General features: G+C 51.7%; 1 protein-coding gene across 3 annotated transcripts in view; it reads right to left on the bottom strand.

The window, feature by feature from the left end:
- ERG (ETS transcription factor ERG) overlaps nucleotides 1-22,851 on the bottom strand; it is a 264,354-nt gene that overhangs the window by 183,796 nt on the left and 57,707 nt on the right. For all 3 annotated transcript variants that reach the window (XM_019420350.2, XM_019420352.2, XM_019420349.2), the window contains exons 2-3: nucleotides 8,789-8,889; nucleotides 175-262 (exon numbers count right to left, since the gene is read on the bottom strand). In XM_019420350.2, the coding sequence (XP_019275895.1) occupies nucleotides 175-213 (39 nt within the window). In that variant the 5' untranslated portion in view covers nucleotides 214-262; nucleotides 8,789-8,889. The remainder of the gene's footprint in view (nucleotides 1-174; nucleotides 263-8,788; nucleotides 8,890-22,851) is intronic.

Here is a 22,851-nt window from a genome sequence, read left to right as displayed (position 1 = left end):
ATATTGTGAAAACCATTATCTTAGCTCATGGCGGTCTAAAAACAGGTGGCGGGCCGGACCCGGCCCACAGCAGAGGCTGGCTGCCCCCCGCACGGGCTGATGTGCGGGCCGGCATCCACCAAAATGCAGCCAAGGAGGAAGCAAGAGCAGCTCCCCGGTCGAGATGAAACCTACCTTGATATGAGCTGCTGGGTCCGGGACAGTCTGAACCATGTCCTTCAGTCGACCAGCTCATTCACCATCCGCTCAGAACCTGAGGCAGCTGGGTGACAAAAGGGACAGTCGTCAATAACCACGTTTCCACGCTTTGTTTCCCATTAGGACCGAACGCCACACACTATGGTAAAAGAATCACCGTTTTTGAACGCGTTTGCCCCAGCAAGCACCTTGCTAGGGCAGGAAGCGCCCTGAGGAAGCTCCTGGAAAATCCACTTCTCTCCTGCCGGGGATGTCACTGCCTTTGAGGGCCAGTGAGACAGTGGTCTGACAAGCCCCAACAAACCCACGTCACAGGCAGCTCACACACACCATGGTACACGGGCAGCACCGGTGAGGGATCGTTTAAAGGAAGAAATGAGGGGCGCCTGCGGGGCTCAGTGGGCTAAGCGTCTGATTTCAGCTCAGGTCACGATCTCAGCGTTCGTGGGTTCGAGCCCCGCGTCGGGCTCTGTGCCGACAGCTCAGAGCTTAGAGCCTGCTTGGGATTCTGTGTCTCCCTCTCTCTCTCTGCTCCTCCCCTGCTCACGCTCTCTCTCAAAAATAAACATAAAAAAAACCCAAAAACTAATACCTAAACGTCTTTAAAAGTTCACAGGCTCTTAATGAAAAGCACAGCTATCACTCATTGAATGCCTAAGCAGCAGCCCTTGGACCAAGGGCTCCACAGGAATTTTCTCATTTTATCTGAACCACCGTCTGAGAGTCAGCATCCCCACTGTCCAGTCGGGGACATGGAGACCCAGGAAGGGTCACCGATTTGTTCGGGATCACCTGCTTAATAAGCAACGGAGCCAGGATTCAAGTCGCACTGGCCTGACTCCGAGGCCGCTAAGACATTTCGGTTTGACAAGATGAACTGGTTAAGCCCTATACGAGGAAGATATGTTAATTCATTTTAGAATTTAATTTAAATTTAAATGAGTTAAATTTAAAGGTGCCCATACTCTAAGGATAAAGACCTCATCCAATATATTCCTTTATTCAGATTATAAACCAGCATGTTCTGGTTCCTGTCCATCTGTCCCCTCCCATCCCCAGAGCCACCCTCCACGGCCCCCTTCCCTGCCCCGTGCCCCCACGGCTGACCCCCACAGGCTGCCTCGGTAGGGTTCCCTTGCCCTCTGGCCCCCAACATGTTTGGTCCCTGTGACACCATCTGGAGACGGTGCAGGGGCAGGAGGAGAGAGGGGTGGGCTGTTCCTTCCCCACACTTCCCACCACCCGTTCGACACCCCCTCCTATCTGGCTACCGTTCTGGTCATAACTGACCCTGTGGTCACCTCTCTTGTCCTGGGGACCCTCCCCCTGGGCTGCAGGAACCACGCCCCGCCCCGTCTTTGGTTCTCTGTACATCTTAGCCATATGTCTTCTCTGGCACTGAAAACCCCTCTTTCAATTTATATCTTTAGGTGCCATCACTATTTTCTTTCACCTACCATTTTTTCGTTGTCTTCTCCTGTGCAAAGCCGGCCTATGACTCTTAGCAGCAGTAAACTGCCACACGAAAATAAACAGTTCAATTCCAGGACGACAGCCACGAGAGCTGTCTCTCGAGTTTGCTGTCGACCACATTCTTCCAGGGGTATGCAAAGGCGCTCCCTGGAGCCCTAACTACGTCTGTGTTCTGCCTTTCCCACCCTCTCAAGGCACAAACACATCCACTCCCAACAAAGACGGGCTTCTCACGGGAAGCCTTCGCCTCCAGGTCTGCGTGCTTGGGGCCTGTCTCCCAAAAGGGCTTCATGGAGTCCTCCCCGAATCAAGGAGAGCGTGGCTGAACGAGGAGATGACAAACGTGGACCCCTGCTCCTCTGACCCGAGAACCTTCACCTCCCCCAAGGCGGTCTCCTCAGGAGAGCAGAGATCCCCCCAGGAAACAACACTCTGCTCCCAAAGCCATTCGGCCTGAGAGAGGCCCATCCTCGAGCCTTCCTGACAAAAGGAAGGCTCCCCACTGCACAACCCCACGCTCAGGAGCAAACCGTTCTTCCTACATGTCCTGGTATCCCCCTGGGGCAGCTCACCCCACCCAATTCTGCCTCTCTGCACACATATCCTGCCGCTCATAACAAGTTAAAGTTCATCCCTTCCCACCAAATCGGTGGAAGGAACGTTCCACTGGAAGTCTGGAGCCGAAGCCTTAGTAGATCCAGAAGATTCCTCTTCCTGACTCTGGGAACCCAGTTCCCGTACTTCGAGCCACACGGCAATGTGGCCAAGGCCCAAGGCTGGTCCCCAGCTGACAGCCAGCACCTTATGCCAGACCCATAAGGCAGCCACCCTGGACACTCTAGAACATCGTCTCTCAGGTGGCCACAGCCCCTGCTGACATCAGGAAAACGGAACTATCAGCTGAGTCCAGGCAGCCCACAGAACCATGAGAAATAATAAACCAGTTGTTGTTTTTAAGCTACTAGGTCCGGGGACAGTTTATCACAGATGGAGAACCCAAACACCCGGTAAGTGTTCTAGATACCTAGACAAGACAGAGACTAAGTAGCTCATGGTGTACTGTCACCCCACGGTGACCTACAGTGATGGTTCCAGTTCCCCTCCCCTCCTTGTGTCTACACCTCCTGCCATATGACTTTGTGGTTCGCACACCTAAGAGGTCGTTTGTTTCCCCGGCCTTTGTTTGGGAGCTGTCCACACGACTTGCTGCAGTCACCAGAATGCACCAGAAGGGCAGTGTGCCAGTTCCTGGATAAAGCCCCAAGAGGCATGAATTGTTTCCACTGGCAAATTCCGGCCACCACAGGAACGTGCCAGGCTAGAACGCTGGAGGAACAGAGGCACGTGGTGCAAGGCCAAGCCATCCCATATCCCCAGCCAAGAATATTCTAGATCATCTGATAAGACAACCGAACCCTAGGCACAGGAGGGACACCTCAAGACCAAAACTGGCCAACCAAGGCCAACCTGAATGGCCAACCCACAGGCTTGTGAGCTAAATAAATTCTTCTTGTTTCAAACCACTGAGATTTAGGGTGGCTGTTACGCAGCATTTTTGTAGCAGTAAGTTACTAATACACACAATATGCCTTGGATAACCAGGCTATCAAGATCCCCCTTAAAACTTTTCCAGTTAGGGGCGCCTGGGTGGCTCAGTGGGTGAAGCATCTGGCTCTTGGTTTCAGCTCAGGTCATGATCTCACGGTTCATGGGTTCAAGTTCCGTATCAGGCTCCGCACTGACAGTGTGGAGCCTGCTTGGGATTCTCTCTGTCCCTCTCTCTCTGCCCCTCCCTTGCTCATTCTCTCTCTTTCTCTCTCTCTCTCAAAATAAATAAACTTAAATTTTTTTAACTTTTCTAGCTACAGAGATAAAAGAACTCAAACAGTGATTTCAAAGGAAAGAAACTTTTCCCAACACACAACCGCACCATTTCCATCCAGCTAAGAGACAGGGCCTCAAACCCCCGTCCTCCCCTCAAAATGAGTTTGGAAACTGAAGAGTAACCAAGATACCACTACCCGAAGGGCCTGTGAGCTTCGCAGAGCCCTTCCTGGAGCAGCCGAATTTCTACTTCACAGGATGGGACCCTGCCAACTCTCTGGGGATTCCTGATACGACGAAATGGAATCAACGTTCTGGATGCCCGAGACCACAGAAATGTCACAGAAGTTACAGCTGCCATTCAGTGTGTGACCAACCGAGAGATAAACTTAAGGAACAACTGTTTGTGTCTCCTGTCTTTCATGGGGAAGCTGTGGGTACTTTCAGAGAGGAAATGGCAGGGAAGGGGGTGTATATATTACTGATGCATCACCACCGCACCCCTCAAGGGATGGGAACGGGAAAAAAATCCATATAGATATCAAGAGGTGCCCAATGAAGGTCAAGGACAACACCCAGAGGAAGGAGAGAGTTGACAGTGAGGGGAGCCAAGGAGGTGCCACCAAGGAGCCTTGAGGCATGTGGGCTGGCCGGAAGGCGGGAAGGCGGGGAACAAAAAGTCCCCCCTGCTCCCCATACATGAGGGAACCAAGGCATATGACCTTAACCTCCAACCACCACCAGGATCACCATTGTCGGAGGGATTTATTAAACATTCACAGAGCAAATGGCGCCCCACCTTGCAAACCAGATCAGCTCAAAAGCAAAACACCTCGAGACCAAGAGGATAAAAGTTCTACCACTTAGCAAGCTACCTCCTCCCACAGAGGTCCTTGACTGGTTCTGCGGCCATTCAGGTGCTTATTCTTTTCTGCTCTTCGGGAGGAATTTTGTGGATTTTTTTTAAGAGTGCTTCTAATTTCTTTCTGTGATGCTAAGGATTAATTTTTCCAAACTTTAGTTGTTGATGAATGACGTTTGGTCATGTATCATTGTGAGAAGGCTTTCATTTTCCATTTTACCTGGCTTTGAACCCTTGCAGAGCTTGGATCCATGTTGTCTAAAAACCCCTCCTTTAATATTGGTTTCCTGCGATAACTTCATTTGGTAACGTGTCTGTTTATGACTTTGTGTTTCATGATCCAGCATTATTTCATCGTTGGGTATGTTAAAAAATAAAACGTACTGATACCCAACAGAATTCTACTTGTCACTGTTCTTCCTCCTTTTTTCAAAAATACCCCGATGTCGGGGCGCCTGGGAGGCTCAGTCATTTGAACCTCTGACTTCGGCTCAGGTCATGATCTCACGGTTCGTGAGTTCGAGCCCCGCATCGGGTTCCCTGCCGTCAGCACAGGGCCGACTTTCGATCCTCTGTCCTCCCCCCTCTGCCCTCCCCCGCTCACACATGCTCTCTCTCAAAATAAATAAGCATTTTAAAAAATTAGTAAGATTTTTAAAAATAAGAATGCCAATGTCTCACAAAACAGAAGCAAATATTTGATTTGGGTTACTTTACTATAATTGTATAAAGCGTGGATGGACACACAGTGCCACAGGTAAAATACGCATTTCATAATGCGGGAGGCATGGGTGCAAAATGGTCCAGAGAAGACAGGGATATTTGCAGGGTTGGGGCAAGAGCACACATGGAGGTGACCTACCTGTCCTTCCCAACCCCAGTTCTGTCCATATGCAAGGGGCCCTCCCACAGTCATGTGGACACCCCAGTCCACACTGCCATGCCCCACCGAACAGCTGCCCTGATGGCCATGCTTCGAGCCTAGGGAAACACACAGAATCTACCAAACGAGACAGACTGCAGGAAAGAAGCCTGGGCAGGCCCTAGAGATGCTCAGGCCAGTCTGGGCAGGAGCTGTGGGTTCCCAGGCACCGCAGGTGTGGTGCGGAATGGGGGACGGGTGCAGCTGGGGAGACAAGAGGGTCCTCGAAGGCATGGAGGAGGGAGGGCGCTCTTCTCAGAAACCTGAAAAAGGCCACTTCACCCTGTAGGGCCTATAGCTACTCGTCTGTAAAATGGAGATAATATGACTGTGGTATAATAGAAGAGATATTTCCGGGCGCCTGGGTGGCTCAGCCGGTTAAGCATCTGACTCTTGATTTTGGCTCAGGTCACGATCTCACGGTGTGTGAGTTTGAACCCCGAGTCAGGCTCTGCACTGACCGTGTGGAGCCTGCTTGGGATTCTCTCTCTCCCTCTCTCTCTGCCCCTCCCCTGCTCTCTCTCTCTTTCTCTCAAAATAAATAAACTTGAAAAAAAAATAGAAAAGATATTTGGTCTTTTCCCCCGTTCCTGGCACAGAGCTCTTAAAACTATTGGCTCTTCCTGAGTGAGAAGAACGATAGAAGCATCTAACGATGTGACCTTTGAGGGACCCCTAGAGAGCATCACAGAGGTCCCAGGAAGACCACGCCTTGATGAGAAGCCTGGGGCTTTTGGTCCCACCACCATCTTCTGGGGAAGGGAGAAGGGCTGGGGATTGAGTTAATAATTGATATGCCTTGGGACCCCTGGGTGGCTCAGCTGGTTAAGCGTCCGACTTCGGCTCAGGTCATGATCTCATGGTTTGTGAGTTTGAGCCCCGCGTCGGGCTCTGTGCTGACAGCTCAGAGCCTGGAACCTGCTTCAGATTCTGAGTCTCCCTCTCTCTCTGCCCCTCCCCCACTCACGCTCTGTCTCTCTCTCTCTCTCTCAAAAATAAACATGAAAAAAACTTTAAATAATCCATATGCCTTTGTGATGAAAACTTAAAAAATATATATACCCAAATGACAGGAGTCAGAGCCAAGAGGGTGATACATTCCAACTCCATGGGGACAGAAGCACCCGTTCTCAGGCCCCTTCTAGATCTCACCATGTTCACCTGTATCCTTTATAACAGACTGTAAGAGTGAGTGCAGCCTTCTCCTGAGTTCTGTGTCCTTGTAGCAAATTACTGAATCATGGAAGGGGATGTGGGAACCCCGGGCCTGTAGGCAAGTTGGACAGAAATGTGGGCAATCTGGGGAGGGACCCGGTACCTTGAATTGGCATCTGAAGTAGATGGAGGAGGTCAGTCTTGCGGGACGGAGCCCTTCATGTCTGGGGTGTGACACTAACCCCAGGGAGTGTCAGAACCGAATTAAATCGTAGGATACCCGGCTGGGGTCGGAGAGTTGGAAAATTCGTTGATGGTGTTGAAAAAGGCACCACATACCTGATGTCAGAAGCGGGGAGAAGAGACTCCTCGGTTATCTACCTCCAAACTGATGGCACACAGCTGTGAATACCGGGTTTGGCCGGGGTCTGTTCCCAACTGGTGAGTACCTGAGTGGGGACCACTCTTGGGCTCTCCCTCCGCGGCCAACTCCACCAGGCTTTTGTGAAGTTGCGTTAAATCACGCCCAAGAAACCTCTTGTGGTCCTAGGTACACAATAAGCACTTAGGAAGTGGTAACTGCTATGATTGAGAGAGCAGAGATTTGATACTGTGTAAAATGCTGCAACTTTGAGAGGAATGATTCTCAATAAACAAATTCATAAGGGACCTTTGTCAATTGACTGGAAACATCCTTGACTTAAAAACTGAATGTTGGGGGCGCCTGGGTGGCTCAGCTTGTTAGACATCTGACTCTTGATTTTGGCTCAGGTCCTGATCTCACAGTTCATGGGTTCGAGCCCTGCATCAGGCTCCTGGCTGACAGCTCAGAGCCTGGAGCCTGCTTCAGATTCTGTCTGTCCCTCCCCTGCTCGCTCTCTCTCTCTCTCTCTCTCAAAAATAAATAAACATTTAAAAAAATAGAAAAAAAAAAAAAAGGGCACCTGGGTGGCTCAGTCGGTTAAGAGGCCAACTTTCGCTCAGGTCATGATCTCACAAATCATGAGTTCAAGCTCTGCATCGGGCTCTGTGCCGACAGCTCAGAGCCTGGAGCCTGTTTCAGATTCTATGTCTCCCTCTCTCTTTCTCTGCCTCTCCCCTGCTTGCACTTTGTCTCTCTCTCTCTCTCTCAATCAAAAAAACATTAGTAAAAAATTTTTAAAAAAAGAAGTTATTGAGTTAAAGTGAGGTCATAGGGTAGGCCCTAAGCCAATACGACTGGTGTCCTTACTCATCTAGAGGGCAGAAGATACGAACACCCAGGGAGAAGATGGCCATCACACGCCAAGGGGAGAGGCCTGGGGCAGACTCTCCCTCGCAGCCTCGGAAGGAAGCAACTCTGTCCACACCTTGACCTCGGCATCCAGCCTCCAGAGCTGGCGATCTGTTTGTGCCAGCTGCTGGGGAAAACAAATGCACCTTTACTGAGGGACTTGTCCAATAGTTCAACTGATGAAGATTAGGAGGCCTGATTTAGGGAAGGGTAAGGGGGAGGGTGTGCCTCAGGAATCGTATCCGATTTATTTTCCACTCTTTTTTACCAGACTACCACCTCGGCTCAAGGAGCATCCCAGGCACTGTGCATTACCGTCCCATCTACTAACCACTCCTGGCTTCATTTTGGCAAAAAAGAGATTTTTTAAGTTCCGTGGCCCAAATGAGTGTTAATGTAGGCCCCACCATAACCTCTTCCAACCCCTGAAATGCTTTTCTGAGGGAAGCCTGATAGTTCTCCGCAGCCAAAGGACACATTTTGTAGATAAAGTGCTGAAATCCCCCACCTTTCCCTGTGTCTGCCTCTTGAGATGAGGCTTCCATTGAATACAAGTCAAATAACTATAAAATAGCCACAGAGCGAATTTGGTGATATGACAGGAAAATGTACGTATCATAAAGCATAAGTATCTGTAGTCACTGCCCTTGGCCTCCGGCTCTTCTGGAAGGAGCAGACGAGAACAGAAGGAAGTGGAGAAAAGGGTGATGACAAGGTCAATACTTGCGAAGCAGGGACACAACCAACCATCCCCTGTGTCAGGGGCGGGGGCCAGCAGACCATGCCGGGCCAGGGGCATCTCACTCGGGGGAAGGATCAGTGGAACCAACACAATCCCTCAACATACATCAAACAATCCAAAGAAGGGTCTTCGGTTTTTGATTTTAATTTGTCTTCATCATGATAAATGTGCTCTTCAATCGTCATCCTCCATTTCACCCACCTCCCCACCAAGGGAAGGTCTCGGGAGGTTTTGGAGCACAAATATCAAATATTCAAGTACCAAATATTTATAGATTCTTATTTAAAAAAAAAAAATTCTTGCCTAGGAGAGGTAGGGTTATCCGGGATTTTGTTTTACCTTTAATTGCCCTTGGCCCCACCATCTTTTTTCTCTGTGAGTCATTTGTCTTGCTTTTGGCCAACACTGCTTTTCTTGGGTCTTCAAAGATCGTGGAACACCTGAAAAAGAATTTAAATATATTAAACCTTGGGGTTTTCCCCCCAAATATTAATACCAAGGATCAAACGTGTGCTTAGTGGCCAAACCTATTTCTTAAATATTATTTTAAAATATCCTAAAAAGAGGGGCGCCTGGGTGGCTCGGTCGGTTGAGCATCCAACTCTTGATTTTGGCTCAGGTCACGATCCCAGGGTCATGGGACCGACCCCGAGTGATGCTCTGCGCTGTGCGTGGAGTCTGCTTAAGATTTTCTCTCTCTCTCCCTCTTCCCTTCTCCCCTGCTCATACTCTCTCTCCCCGTCTAAAAAAAAAAAAAATCCTAAAAGGAGAATGAATTTAAAATCCTCCCCTTAAAAACAGGCAGGAGGGAGAGGGGTGACAACATCTCCCCAGGAAAGCTCAGCGTTAAGAAACAAAAATTAGGAGTGAAATAAAAGCCAAGCCTGAACTGGCATAGTAAAGCACACATACACTTTTGCAAAGAAAATATTTTGAACATGTTTTCCTTCCTTTGCAGACCCCAGCTTTAGTAATCATGGTTTCTCCATCCTTGAGCCCTTTCGTCTGCTCAAACAAAGAGTAACAAGGTTTATTAAACATCCTGGGAACTGTAATTAAGCAATCATTTTAGTTCCAGGAAAGAAACAATCCTTTTAATTTGTAGATGCTTAGGAGGATCCGTGTTTTTAGAAACATTAGACACACTACCAAACTGAAATAAGGGAGGGGGGGGGCGGGGAGTCTTCCTTAGAATACGCCTGTTGCCACAGCTCTAAAATCCAATCTCTTTTTTTGGCGATACAGGAATTTCAGGGCTCATGCAACTTTCCAAGTAAAATATCCAATCCCAAAATGTTACATTTAACGGAATCCTCACAACATGACAAATTGCAAATGGCAACTGTTTCAGTTGAAAATATTTTCAAACTAGAAAATGTCTTAAGTGTTGCATCAAAATCAATATTTGCAAGGGGCGATAGTATTTATAAATGTTTCCACGGTCCCGCCGGCTCTCCCACTCTGCTCGGGGCACCAGCCAAGTCCACCTAAAGTCTCTGGGCCTGGGCTCTGGGACAGTTCGTCCGGCTGCCCCAGTCCCCACAAAGTGTCTGCTGTGATATGGGAAAATGTAAATTCTCGGGAAAATATTAGAATCCAAAACCACATGCGTAACGTGATTCCAATATTGTAAAAAGACCAACACGAGCTGGATGAAAGACAAAAGGGAAGGCGGAAAGGGAAGGGGGCGGCTCTAAGGAAGGGTACGGAGTCGCTCACAGAAGCGGCTTTGAGGTTCCAACACGAGGGAGTCTTATTTTCTCGGTGATCTTCTTTGGGGTATGTTCCTAATTTTCAGAACAAAGAATATTCATTTCGATAACCAGGAAAAAAAAAAGAAAAAAAAAAAACAACTACGCAATAATCCTTTTAGGTTACTGGACGGATTTCCGAACTGTTTTCTTGACAGTGATGTGCGACTTGTACCCATCCGGCCTTGGTGGCCTGGTGCCGGCCTCCCTTGATCAGGGACACGGTGCTCAGCAGGAAAGGGGAAGGGAACGGTGAAGTAGATCATGCTCTGTGTGGCCGCGCAGACCCTGAGTTACCAAAGGTGTTCCCAAGTTTCTTTTTCTCCAAATCCAAAAGGCAATATTGATTATCGCTTGGTTAAATGCTTTCCACGGACAAGTGGTCAGAGTAGTATTTAGTTTCCAATTGCCGAAGAGGGGGTAAGAGTTTTTTAAAAGCATGGGCTGAGATTTACTATCCTATGTCATCTCAGAGCATCCTTTAGTGCCAGAACCTCAACATGCCGAAGGAGTAACTGGATTTATGACTGAATATTGCTGGACCTGATTTAAAGACAAGAGTAAAGCCCAGAGAAGATTCTATTAAATATGTGCAATGGGTATTTTTAAATTAGCATTATGGCGTTATTAATATTTCATTTATCCAGAGGGCACTTATCTGACAACATAAATTATCCATAACACAGCTGAGAAGACACAAAGGATCCAAAAAAATGTCACGAAGTCCGGGGAGAGAAGCTTTGCCAGAGAAAGGCACGCTACCAGCCGCGTGAGGCTAACAGCTGGCCCAGCCAAAGCGAAAATTTTGCAAACCAGACTCCAGAACTCAAAAAAGACAGCCATTTGAGAGCTCTGGTTTAAGAGCACACTGCTTAACCCTGCCCAACAGCCCCTGGTCCCGCCAAAAGCAGAGAGCAGAGGACCACGTGGCCCTATGAGGACACCGCCCGCCCCCCCCACCCCGCCCCCAGCCCTGCCACCGCCAAGGACTACAGTCCCCACCACCCTCGGATTCCGTGTGGCTCCAAAGTCTCCACAGTCACAGGAAGAAGGATGTGGTCATTAGAGAGTGCCCACTGGACGCGGGTGGAGCCAGACGCGTCTGAGCATCTGAGGGGCAAGTTCATTTGCCAGAGCAGCCTTGGTGCCGCAGACGGAGCCCCGGGCTGGGAGTCCCAGGCTCGGGCTGACACACGGCAGCTGCCGGAGCAGCTCTGCACCCCAGTTTGCTCGTCTGCAAGCTGTGGGCGAGAGACGGGGGTGCGGGTGGGAGAGAGGTATTGTGGGTAACAGACGGCGTGAATGAGAGACAGGGGGCACTGTGAGAGGCGGCACAGGTCAGGGAGAGGTGGCACAGGTGACAATGATGTGGCACGGGTCAGGGAGAGGCGGTGCGGGTCACGGAGGGGTGCGGGTCACGGAGGGGTGCGGGTCACGGAGAGGCGGCACGCGTCAGGGAGAGGTGAGGCGGGTCAGGGAGGGGCGGCGAGGGTCAGGGAGAGGTGAGGCGGGTCAGGGAGGGGTGGAGAGGGTCAGGGAGAGGTGAGGCGGGTCACAGAGGGGCGCGGGTCAGGGAGAGGTGAGGCGGGTCACGGAGAGGCGGCACGGGTCAGGGAGGGACGGCGAGGGTCAGGGAGAGGTGAGGCGGGTCACAGAGGGGCGTGGGTCAGGGAGAGGTGAGGCGGGTCACGGAGAGGCAGCACGGGTCAGGGAGGGACGGCGAGGGTCAGGGAGAGGTGAGGCGGGTCACGGAGAGGCTGCGCGGCTCAGGGAGGGGCGCGGGTCAGGGAGAGGCGAGGCGGGTCACGGAGGGGCATGGGTCAGGGAGAGGTGAGGCGGGTCAGGGAGGGGTGGCGAGGGTCAGGGAGAGGTGAGGCGGGTCAGGGAGGGGCGGCGAGGGTCAGGGAGAGGTGAGGCGGGTCACAGAGGGGCGTGGGTCAGGGAGAGATGAGGTGGGTCACGGAGGGGCATGGGTCAGGGAGAGGTGAGGCGGGTCAGGGAGGGGCGGCGAGGGTCAGGGAGAGGTGAGGCGGGTCACGGAGGGGCATGGGTCAGGGAGAGGTGAGGCGGGTCACGGAGGGGCATGGGTCAGGGAGAGGTGAGGAGGGTCACGGAGAGGCGGCGCGGGTCAGGGAGAGGCGAGGCGGGTCAGGGCGGGGCGGCGAGAGTCGGGGGTCAGGGAGAGGTGCCGCGGGTGACAGGGAGGTGGCGCAGGTCAGGGAGGGGAGGTGCAGGTGACAGGCGGTGCAAGTCCAGCGCGGCGGTGCTCGTGGCAGCGCCAGGCGGACAGACGAAGACACCGCTATGTTCAGCGCCGCGGGGCCTCCCGGTTCCCCGAGCACCCTGCACGCGGAGCCGCTCCCCACACCCAGACCCTCCTGGCCACCTCGGGTCCGCCGCGGCGCAGGCTCCACGGCGAGGCCCGCTCCCGGGAAGGCGCCCACCTCCACGTCCAGACAGCGCTCCGTGCCCTCCGCGACAGGGAACAGCCCGGACACGGGGCGAACGGCAGCCTTTCGAGAGAAGGCTCCATCGCCACGAGGGACGGACGGAAGGATGCCCGGGACGGAGGGGCTGCGATCACCTCCACGGTCACGGCGACCTCGGCTGGCTCGCTCACAGCCCCCGGAAGGCCGCAGAGGCGGCCGCGCGCGTGTGCGGCCCCGCCCCCTTCGCAGAAGGCACCCACATCCCACCAGGCCCCGGGAAGGCTAGTGACCCTCCCCCACCTCAAGGGCAAAGCCGACCCCGGGCCACCCCTCTTCTTGTCACTGGCAGGTTAGGGATGGGCCACTCGACACCGGGGGAATGAGCTGGAGCACTTCGGGGAAGAGTCTCCAGGCGGGGGGCCTGTCCTCTCTGTGTGACACTTGGGGCTGTGGCAGCCCTCTCAGGTCCATGAGGGCAGGCACCTGAGGACCAAACCGATAGGCTGTGGCTGTCTGGGAGTAACTGCAGGACATCCTCTGGGCTTCTGCTCCGGGTGGGGAAAAACAGAATGGACCAACCCTGAAGGCAGAAAACACCCTATTCGCTCTGGTACCTGCGAACAATAGTCGCTTTCGCCGTCTGTATCCAACTCAGACAGATGTGCTGAATATGCTCCACAGTTGGAACTTTACAATAAAGTGATCTGGGGCGCCTGGGTGGCTCAGTCAGGTGGGCGTCTGACTTCGGCTCGGGTCACGATGTCACCGTTGGTGGGATCCAGCCCTACTTCGGGCTCTGTGCTGTCAGCGCAGAGCCTGCTCCGGATCCTCTGTCTCCCTCTCTCTCTCTCTCTGCCCCTCCCCCACTTGCAGGCTCTCTTGCTCTCTCTCTCTCGCTCTCTCTCTCTCAAAAATAAATAAACATTTGGGGCACCTGGGTGGCTTAGTCGGTTAAGTGTCTGACTTCGGCTCAGCTCATGATCTCACGGCTCGTGAGTTCAAGCCCCACGTCCGGCTCTGGGCTGACAGCTCGGAGCCTGGAGCCTGCTTCGGATTCTGTGTTTCCGTCTCTCTCTGCTCTCTCTGTCTCAAAAATGAACATTAAAAATTTTTAAAAAATAAATAAACACTTAAAAATAAAATAAAATAAAATAAAATAAAATAAAATAAAATAAAATAAAATAAAATAAAACGATCTGCTGGAAATTAGCCCATAAATCTCTCTACATGAACACTAGACCTAGGACTTAGAAAACAAATAACGATCATTAAGGGAAGTGGCCCATCGCAATCTGCACATGTATTAAGCATCCAGCACTGGAGGTGAGGACATGCCCTCAATAAACACAGGGCTTGGTGGGGGGATAATACTTGTAGTTAAATGACCGACTGGATGCAGAATGGGGGTGGGGGGAGAGAGTCGTGAGAGAGGTACAGGAGAGGAGACAACTGCATGCAGCGCCATGGAATGGTGATGCCTCTTTGGGGGAGTCAGTATGTGACAGGCACTTAGTATTTGATAGGTGGGAATGGGGCAGAGAGCGGGCAAGGTGGAGGAGATGTGAGCAAAGGCACGAAGGTGAGTGAGTGCCCTTGGGAGAGGCGTGGTAGAAGGAGAATGGCTTTCTCTACATCTGTACACCTCTACATCCACTCAGAGTGTGAGCTCAGAAACGTTGGGCGACCTGCCTCTATAATCCGCGAGAAGCTCCATAAGAGGAGTGGAGCAGCCAAGAGAGAGGAAGGGAGAGAAGCTCAAGGAAAAAGCACCGGTTCGCCCGCCCACTCAACACTTGTCACGTGCCTCCTTGTTTCAGAAACTGCTAGCAGCTAAGGATGCAGCAGGGCACACGCAGTCTTGCCCTCAAGAGGTTTACAACCCCCTTTGTTCACTGCTCTTTGTCGGTGATGAGGAAAGAAGGTATGTTCACAAGTGGGATAGAGGGAACCGGTGGAGGAGTAGACACAGAGATTCCAGAGAGAGAGAGAGAGAGAGGAACGAGGGACGGCCCACTCTGGAAGAGCCAGAGGAGAGGCCAGACGCAACAGCACGGTGGTGGGGTCCGCCCTGGCAGGTGGTGAGCCCCAAAAGAAGTGACGCGCCGTTCGATGCTTAACAACCAGCTCTCCGAGGGAAAACTGGTATGAAGCATTTGGCAATTTCTGTGGAGTAACCATTCCCATCACGGCCAACCGCAAGGAGCCAACAGCTGTCCCCAAGCGCAGAGTTGGATAGAGAGGCACAGGATCACCGTAGCCGGCCCGCAGGAGCTGAACCCCGCACACCTGTGCTCTAGAAGCCACGAGACAAGGAGCCGGAAGTAACTGGCAAGGAAGGGAGGGTGATGGCACAGGAAATCTGGGAAGACCCGCCCAGAGACCCGCCTGAGTCCCTGTGATGAGTCACTGCTGGGAAGGACAAACCCTAGGGAGACGGGAGTTCAAAAAACGAGAAAATATGAGCGGTCCGGGTCTCCCTAGAAGCTCTCCTGCTTCCTGCAGCTGGTTAGTAGCTCAAAACGTAAGCTTCCTTCCGTCTGACGTCGTTAGTGTGTGCGCCTGTGCATGTCTCCACTGGTGAATCACTGGCCTGTCTTCTGCTCGCACTTAGAACTCAGTGAGGCAGTTCTTGGAATCCTATAGGATCTCCTGAAGGGACTCCTGTTAACCTGCGTCATGAAGAAATGTTGCCAAAGTAAACCAGCAGCTCTGCCGGGGGAAAAAAGGGCAAGGGTCTCCCGTGAATCACGTCTGAGCCGCACGCCGGCCGTGACCGCACGCTTCTTCATCAGCTCGGTCGGGTCTGGCTTGCCTACTGCTCGGTTCCGTTTCATTTTGGGCTCTGGGCGCAATCTTTTGCCCCTGAAGACACTAAATCAAACTCCATCCATGGTGCCTCCTCCCCATTCTTCCTTCGTGGGGACAACGAAATGGATATAAACCTCAACACGCCCAGACACGTGGACCCTTACAAAGCCACGTCGCTCTTGAAGGAAGGTCCCTTCATCCCTTTTTAGCCTTGCCATTCCCACGCGAAAGCATCAAGCTGATCTCGGAGGGGAAGGCGTGGCTGACAGTTGCCACCAAAACAAAACACACAGCAGCAAAACAGCTCTACGGCCCCTCGGTCTGGGGACCGTGATCTGCCTCAAGGTCCCGGTAAAAATGAGACATTTGAAGGAAAACAGGCTGCATTTGAAAGGCGGGTGACATCAAGAAAGAGAAAATACTATAAATACCACTTCTCTCCCTGTCTACACTGAGCCTTCTGTTAAGGGAAACACATTTACCAGAGGGTTGTTTTTTTTTGTTTTTTTTTTTCCTAAGTTCAACTGGAAAAACATAAATATTTAGTCATTTCATACAGCAGACAAGGGACGAGCAGGCCACGGGTTAAAGGAACATTATGTATTTCTAAGAAAGTTCATCTAACAAAACATGTCCTTGGGGAACAGAATCCCCAAGTCTGTTTTAGAAACGAGCCTGACCTTCATCAAGGAATTTTGTCTTGATGTAATCACCAGGTCAAATCTTAAGGACGGCGATCGCATGGATGTCATCTTTGCAAACGATGAGGTCTGTTTCATATTTTTAAATTAACAACACTGGGCAGGAAAAAACAATCAAAATGCTGTTAATAACATACGATTGTTTTGGAGGTTGGGTGTGAAAACCAATAATTGCCAGTTAACTGAATCGATATTGTATTAACATCTCAATATTATGGACAAAAGATGCAAAGTTCCTGAATGGCGAGATAACCCATAATAGAACAGAAAAGACAACAATGAACGTTAACAGGGGCAGGGCCGCAAAGGAGAACACAGATCATTTTTCGGTGAAACTCTGCCTGTCAGCATCACCCTGATGTTTTTATTTTGAATCGAGTAGGAAGAGGCAGACAGGAAGAGGGTAGAAACTTTCCTAAGAAAAGTCAACTAGCATAAAGGCAGAAAGAAAAAAAGAAGAAAAAAAAATACTGAGACTAATAATGTAGATACTTCTCAACATCATCTGCCATTACTGCTCTGTTAAAAAAACAAAACAAAACAGGGGGCGCCTGGGTTGACTCAGCCAGTTAAGCATCCAACTTTTTGGCTCAGGCCATGATCTCACAGGTTGTGGGTTCAAGCCCCGCGTCGGGCTCTGTGCTGACAGCTCAGAGCCTGGAGCCTGCTTCGGATTCTGTGTCTCCCTCTCTCTCTGCCCCACCCCTGCTCATTCTCTGTCTCTCTCTGTCTCTCAAAAATAAATAAATGTTTAAAAAAAATTAAAACAAACAAAAAAAATGGCCAAATACTTACAGAATACCAACAGGGAAAGGTTACCTTGTACCCTTAAAGGGTGAAGAATTTCAAAGAACCTTGAACTCACTATGAAAGTAACTCTGTGCCCACCAGCTTTGCTCAAACACTTTGGCACTCTGGTGATTGGTATCTCACCAGCAGGAGCTCTGAAACCAGTTTTTCCATCTCCACTGACTTCTGACGGGTTTAAGAGCATCACATAAAGATCACCTTATTTGTACTGGACACAGTTTGGAAGCAAAAAAGTTTTAACCCTCCCACGTATTTTAAATAGAAGTCATGAGCCTCGCCATGAATGCCCTTCACTGACGTGAGGTTTCTAAAATGCCCTTCTCAATTTCCAGCTATGCATTCCATCCATATAGAATTTTCCATGAGCTCTATCATTAACGAGTCGTTCGGTGGGAATTAACTGATCGGTCCATGCAAAGAGCTTGTCCTGGGGTTTTGCAGGAGGAAAAGGGTCCACAGTGCTTCTCTTACCTCCGGACAGCTGACGTGCTTTGCAAGACAGTGAGCTTGTGGACCGAGGTTTTATGTCACGGAATAAGGGACAATGTAGCGGCTCCAGGAAGAAGCATGGGGATAGGTCAGGGGAGACGAAAATGCAGCTGCAGCTTGGCGTGGCAGGATCTAAATGCGATCCTAACAACAGAAATCCTACAGACCTCAGAGCGGAGAGGAATCCAGGGCGGAGGACTAGGCAACCCTCATAGCCCTCGTCTGTAAGGGCATACGGTGGTGCAGTCACATTTCCTGCGAGGATAAAATGAGGCACTATGGGAAAAGCCCTCTGTCAACAGCTTAACCGTCTTTACCATCTCTGCCCGCCTCCTGAGTTGTGGAGGAGAACCTTACACAGCAGGACAACAGCCTCCAACAGGGGGTGTGGAGAGAGGTGGGTGGTCTCTCCGGCAGATGTTCTAGAAAAGTGGTGAAGCAGGAGGGCTCGACGTGGGGGGGGGGCACGTGAGCTGGATGATCAGGCCCGTGTAGATCACAGAGGGCTGGACACAGACCCCCGGGAGGGCCCAGAGGTACAGGCTAAGAAGCCTGACCCTTATTCTGAAAATCCCAGCTGGAGATCCCAGAGCATCTGGGGCACCGAGTTTCCGAAGAGGCTTCCGGGAGGATTCACCAGGCATTGACTGCAGGGAGGGGGAGGCCGGGACCAAGCAGCTGGCGAGGCCCAGCCAGGGAGGGAGGCCAGGGCAGCCAAGGAATGCAGGAGCCAGGAATGCAGAACCTGGTGGCCAGCTGGGCACAGGAGGGGAGGTGGGGGAGGGGGAGGAGGATGGAAAAGACGGGGAGCTCTGTTTCAGCCCCAAGAATGGGAAGTTTCATCCCCCGTGACTCTGGGGACCGGGACTGGGACTGGGACTCCGGCCTCTGCGGGGCCACCTCAGAGCAGAAACGTGGTAGAGACTGCTGCCGAGACGGGCCACACTACACAGGTGACAGTGACAGCTTCCAGGGGGCGGGTAAGACCCCCTCTGGTCTCCCTCACACCTGCCTGTTTAACCAGCGCCCCGTTTTTAGGACACTCTCTTCTCACCTGAAATTTCTCTGAGTTTCCGATGTGCAGCAATTCACAAGGTGCAATTAACAGACTTCACTCAACAGTCGCTTTTTCTCTGGCTGGGAAAGGAGCTAGCTACCAGAACTGTCCTGTGCCGGCCTGACCTTCTGGAATCTGAGCAGGGTTTGCAATCCCAAGACCAGATGTTCAAGGCCGGCCCTCTCTAAAGAAAGGGGGTGGGGTTCTAAAGAAGGGGGTGGGGTTCTAAAGAAGGGGTTCTCTCTTCTCATCTCAGAGTAGATAGAACAGCTCAGTCTGGGTATGAAAAACAAATGCATCGCGAGCCCCTGAACACAGCAAGGCTACCCCTATTTCTCTGCAGGACAGTAATGGCCTCGTTCGTCAGTCCAAACTGCAGGGCCTGTGGGGGCATTACTCGTCGGGCCCACTGATTGAGAGAGCCTGGAAGGTGATTATTGCTATCCTCAATTCTCCTGGTAAGGCAACTTGGGCTTACAAAGACCACAGAGCTGGTAAGCGGACAAGCAGAGCCTCAAACTCGGGATTCTGGCCCAGCCTCTGTTTTCCTGCGAATCATGCGGTCTCCTGAGTCGAGGAAAAGTCACACCCTGGTTCAACAGCAGAGAAGACAAACCAGAGTCCGGCCTCCTGGCACCTTTCTGGGGCCCTCTCTCAATCTCAATCTCCACAATCCTCTTTCACAGTTAAAACCCAGGAAAAGTGGAAAGGCTTCCCTAAAGAAAGAGCTAAGCAGCATTACAGTTGGATTGATCGCTCGATAGAACTAATTCTTCTGTCCCAAAGCCCAAATCCGCACGAGTGGGTACATGCAGGCTAATCTTTGCTTTAATGCCTCCTACTTTCTCCCAAGAATCCCCTAGTTTACTAGGCATCTCAGAAACGCCAAGTTTCAGGAATCAATTTTCTGGATTAACCCCCCCAAAATGTCAGCCGGCCAAAAATGGCCTTCCAGAAAGCTCAAGAATGTGATCTCAAGTACCCTCCCAGCTGGTGTTCCCCACACTGGTGTTTCAGACGTGGTGTAGACAAACCCCAGGCAGACCCAGAAATCACACCATCCATCCTCCATCCCATAATGTCAGCCTACAACTACCAAAAACAAAAGGCGGTCTCGTAAAACAGAAGGACTCGAGATCCTTCCAGAGGCGATCTGAGCGGAAACCAATTATGGGATCTGGGAGGGGAGCTTAGCTGCTCTAATGGCATCGTCTTCTTGCTCCTTCCTGCGACCTCCAGTCTGCTACTTGCTCTGGAGGACCTCCCTCTGAAGTAGAGAACGAGACCCTCAGGGCACTCCAATTCACCCCTCTAAATCCACGTGGGGCGCCCTGCCCAGAAAACAGACTGCAGCCACCCTCGGTGCTGAGAAGGACGCGTGTACCCAGCACAACCCATCTCTCTCTTCCATCTACTCCTGCCTCATATTTATAGTATCATGAGTGAGAGGACGAGCTGTGTGACCCTGGGAAAGTTGCTTAACCTCTCTGTGCCTCCGTTTCCACATCTATAAAACAGATACAAAGCAGTCTACCTTGGAAGTCTGTTTTTAAGTGCTAAATTCGCTATTTAAACAGCTGAGGGGAACCTGGGTGGCTGAGTCAGTTGAGCAGGCTGAGGGTCCGACTTCGACTCAGGTCGTGATCTCGCGTTCGTGAGTTCAAGCCCCACACCAGGCCCACGACTGTCGGTGCAGAACCCGCTTCGGATCCTCTGTACCCCTCTCTCTCTCACTCTCTCAGAATATAGCAAGTACGGTAAACGTTAACTATTTAATTAGCTGCTTAATGGCTTATGGAGAAGAACTTACAATAAGTTTTGGGGGATTCCTTGTGAATTTTAAACACCTGGTCCACTGGAGTCATATTTCTTGCTATTAGAAGGTCATTTAAAGGTGAGTGTGAGTTACAGTGAGGGTGAATTACACACCCACGGAGTAAAGGCAGGGCAGGAAATGACAGCCCACTGCCGTGTCCTGACTTTCCCAATTAACTGGTTTTGTGGGATGGACAAAGCTGGAGATACTTGACGAGCTGGAGATGAGCATGCAAAGTTCAACAGGCCGTGCTCTTGGGATCAACACCCATAGATGCAGACGGAGGAAGCAGGACTGTGATCCGGCCCCAGCAAAGGCCTCAGATGACCCAATGGGGCCCTCTGGAGCTGGGCTGACCCTTCAGAGCTGGGAGTCAAGGTCAAGGGGCCAGGCCTTTAACCACCACCATGGGTGTAAATCCATGGGAGGCTATGGTATCCAGACGCTAGTCTAGGTGTTGCGGATGTGGTTCTCGTCTACAATTAACTGACTTCGAAGTAAAGCAGGCTGTCTCCTGGATATTGGTGGGCCTCAGCTAATCACTGGAAGGCCTTAAGAGAAGAGATCGAGGTTTCTCAGGAAAGAAGGACTCTTATCCCTGAGCGGTAACGTAAAAGTCTGGCTGTCCAGTTCGCGAGCCTGCCCGACAAATGTCAGAATCAAGACTGGAATAGTATCTCTTGCTCGAGTACTCAGCCTCTTGGCCCATCCTATAGATTTCAGACCTGCCAGCCCCATAGTCACGTGGGCCAATTCTTCAAGATAAATTTCATTAAAATAGAGATTCAGAGATATAGTTACAGATAGCTATCTGCCTACACACATCTGTATCTGTCCCGTTACACCTGCTTCCGCACAGAGCTGACTGTTACCCCGATGTTGATTAGTCATGGGCTGCCCCCAGAAAGAGGCATGACCCTGGACAGGGTGACATCACCAGCTGGTAGCAAAGAGGCCTGACAGCAGGGGCATCTTCCCAGCGACTCGCAGCCTTGGAGAGAACAGATCTTCCATTGTCAGGGGGGACCTGTGGGGTCTATGCCAACGGGGCGAACTGTGTAGGTATAGAAGAAATGCCTAGAACTGCAAGGTAAAACCCAGAATGATAAAATCACACAATTTGGAGTTGGAGAGAATCTAGACATCATTAATAAGTGTGAAATAATGGATAAAAATGGACAGCACCGGACACGCACAGTGTTGAGGTCAATCTCAGCAGACCAGGGTCATCAGGGGCCCCCGATGAAGTTACAGCAACCTCTGACATCAGGGGAACCCACAACCTTCAGGCACCGCAAGGATGGGAGCCTGATGCTCTCCTATGCATGGGGGGGGGCCTCCCTAAAATCGGGACTCATGGCAGGGTGGGGGCTAATTTGTAAGGTTTGCCAATGTCCGTGTGGTGTAAGTGCTCCCCCCACCGATCCATCTACCAACAGGAGGTGTTGGGAAGAAAAGGGCACGTGGCTCTCACGGCTCCATGTGCGACACTTGAAGGGGACACTAAGGGGCCCGTGGAAGGGATCAGAGAGTGGCCCTTCTTCAGAGAGAGCATTGTCAGAGGCCGTGCAGCAGGGGGCAGGGGACGGGGACCTGGATGGGCAAATGCATGAGCGCAGACATACGATAAGCTCCAGCCAGGGAGGGAGGCTTTGGAAGAACCATTCAAGGTTCTAAGCTGCCAGGGCACAGGTGACTGACCCCAGGGTAGGAGGAAGCTCTCGGAGAGGTGGCCTGGAGCCCCCAGAGAGCAGGTAAGTAGAAAGGGATCTGGTGGGAGTGCACTGAGCTGCCTTCCACGGCGACGCCAGATGGCCTGAGTGTCCTCTTGTGCAACATGGAAGGTTGCTGGGCTTCGGAGGGCAAGTGATCCTTGAGAGCAAGAGGCTGGACGTGTACCAGGGGTGAGGAAGCCGGGGACAGGGTGGCACAAGGAGATCAACATGGGGGGCATCACACTGTCACAGACAGCCATCGTGGGACATCCCTACAGGAGCCCCGAGGTCCCCACCGACACCACCCGCAAGAGCCACTGCTTGGATCACAAGTGCAGTAAGTCTTTCAACAGCTCCGTGCTGTCCCCTCTCTTCCTGCCCCAGCCCTGGGGGGCCAGAGGCAAAGAACAGTGGGGAAGGAGGGGTAGGAGAGGGAGCGGAGGAAGAAGTGGAACATTCCCAGGAGCCAGGGAGCCAGTCATGGGGACCTTCCGGTTCTGAGACAAGCTCAGAATTCAGAGGACCTTTACACAGACTGGACAATGGTAGATTCGGCAGATGTGTCTGAACTTCTCAATACTTGCAAACTGGACTGTTAATTAGTATATCCGGAAGCGTGATGGGCAAAGTCTGGCACCTGACAAGACTTGGGTCCCGGGTGGAAAAGTGTCTCCGACCTGAGCAGCGAGCGTGGGACACAAAACGGCGTGCTGCGTTGCACCCGACTGGGGTCAGCTCATTCAACCAACAGAGACGCTGGTTTCTCGCATGCGTGGTAGACGGCTGGCCGTGCGAGGAAAACCCGTAATGAAGCTGGGTGGAAACA

Source organism: Panthera pardus, unplaced genomic scaffold, assembly GCF_024362965.1.
Source record: "Panthera pardus isolate Hobbes unplaced genomic scaffold, ASM2436296v1 HiC_scaffold_16, whole genome shotgun sequence".
Lineage (NCBI taxonomy): Eukaryota > Metazoa > Chordata > Mammalia > Carnivora > Felidae > Panthera > Panthera pardus.
Note: the sequence above shows the minus strand (reverse complement) of the source record. Positions and strands in the feature narration are given on the sequence as shown.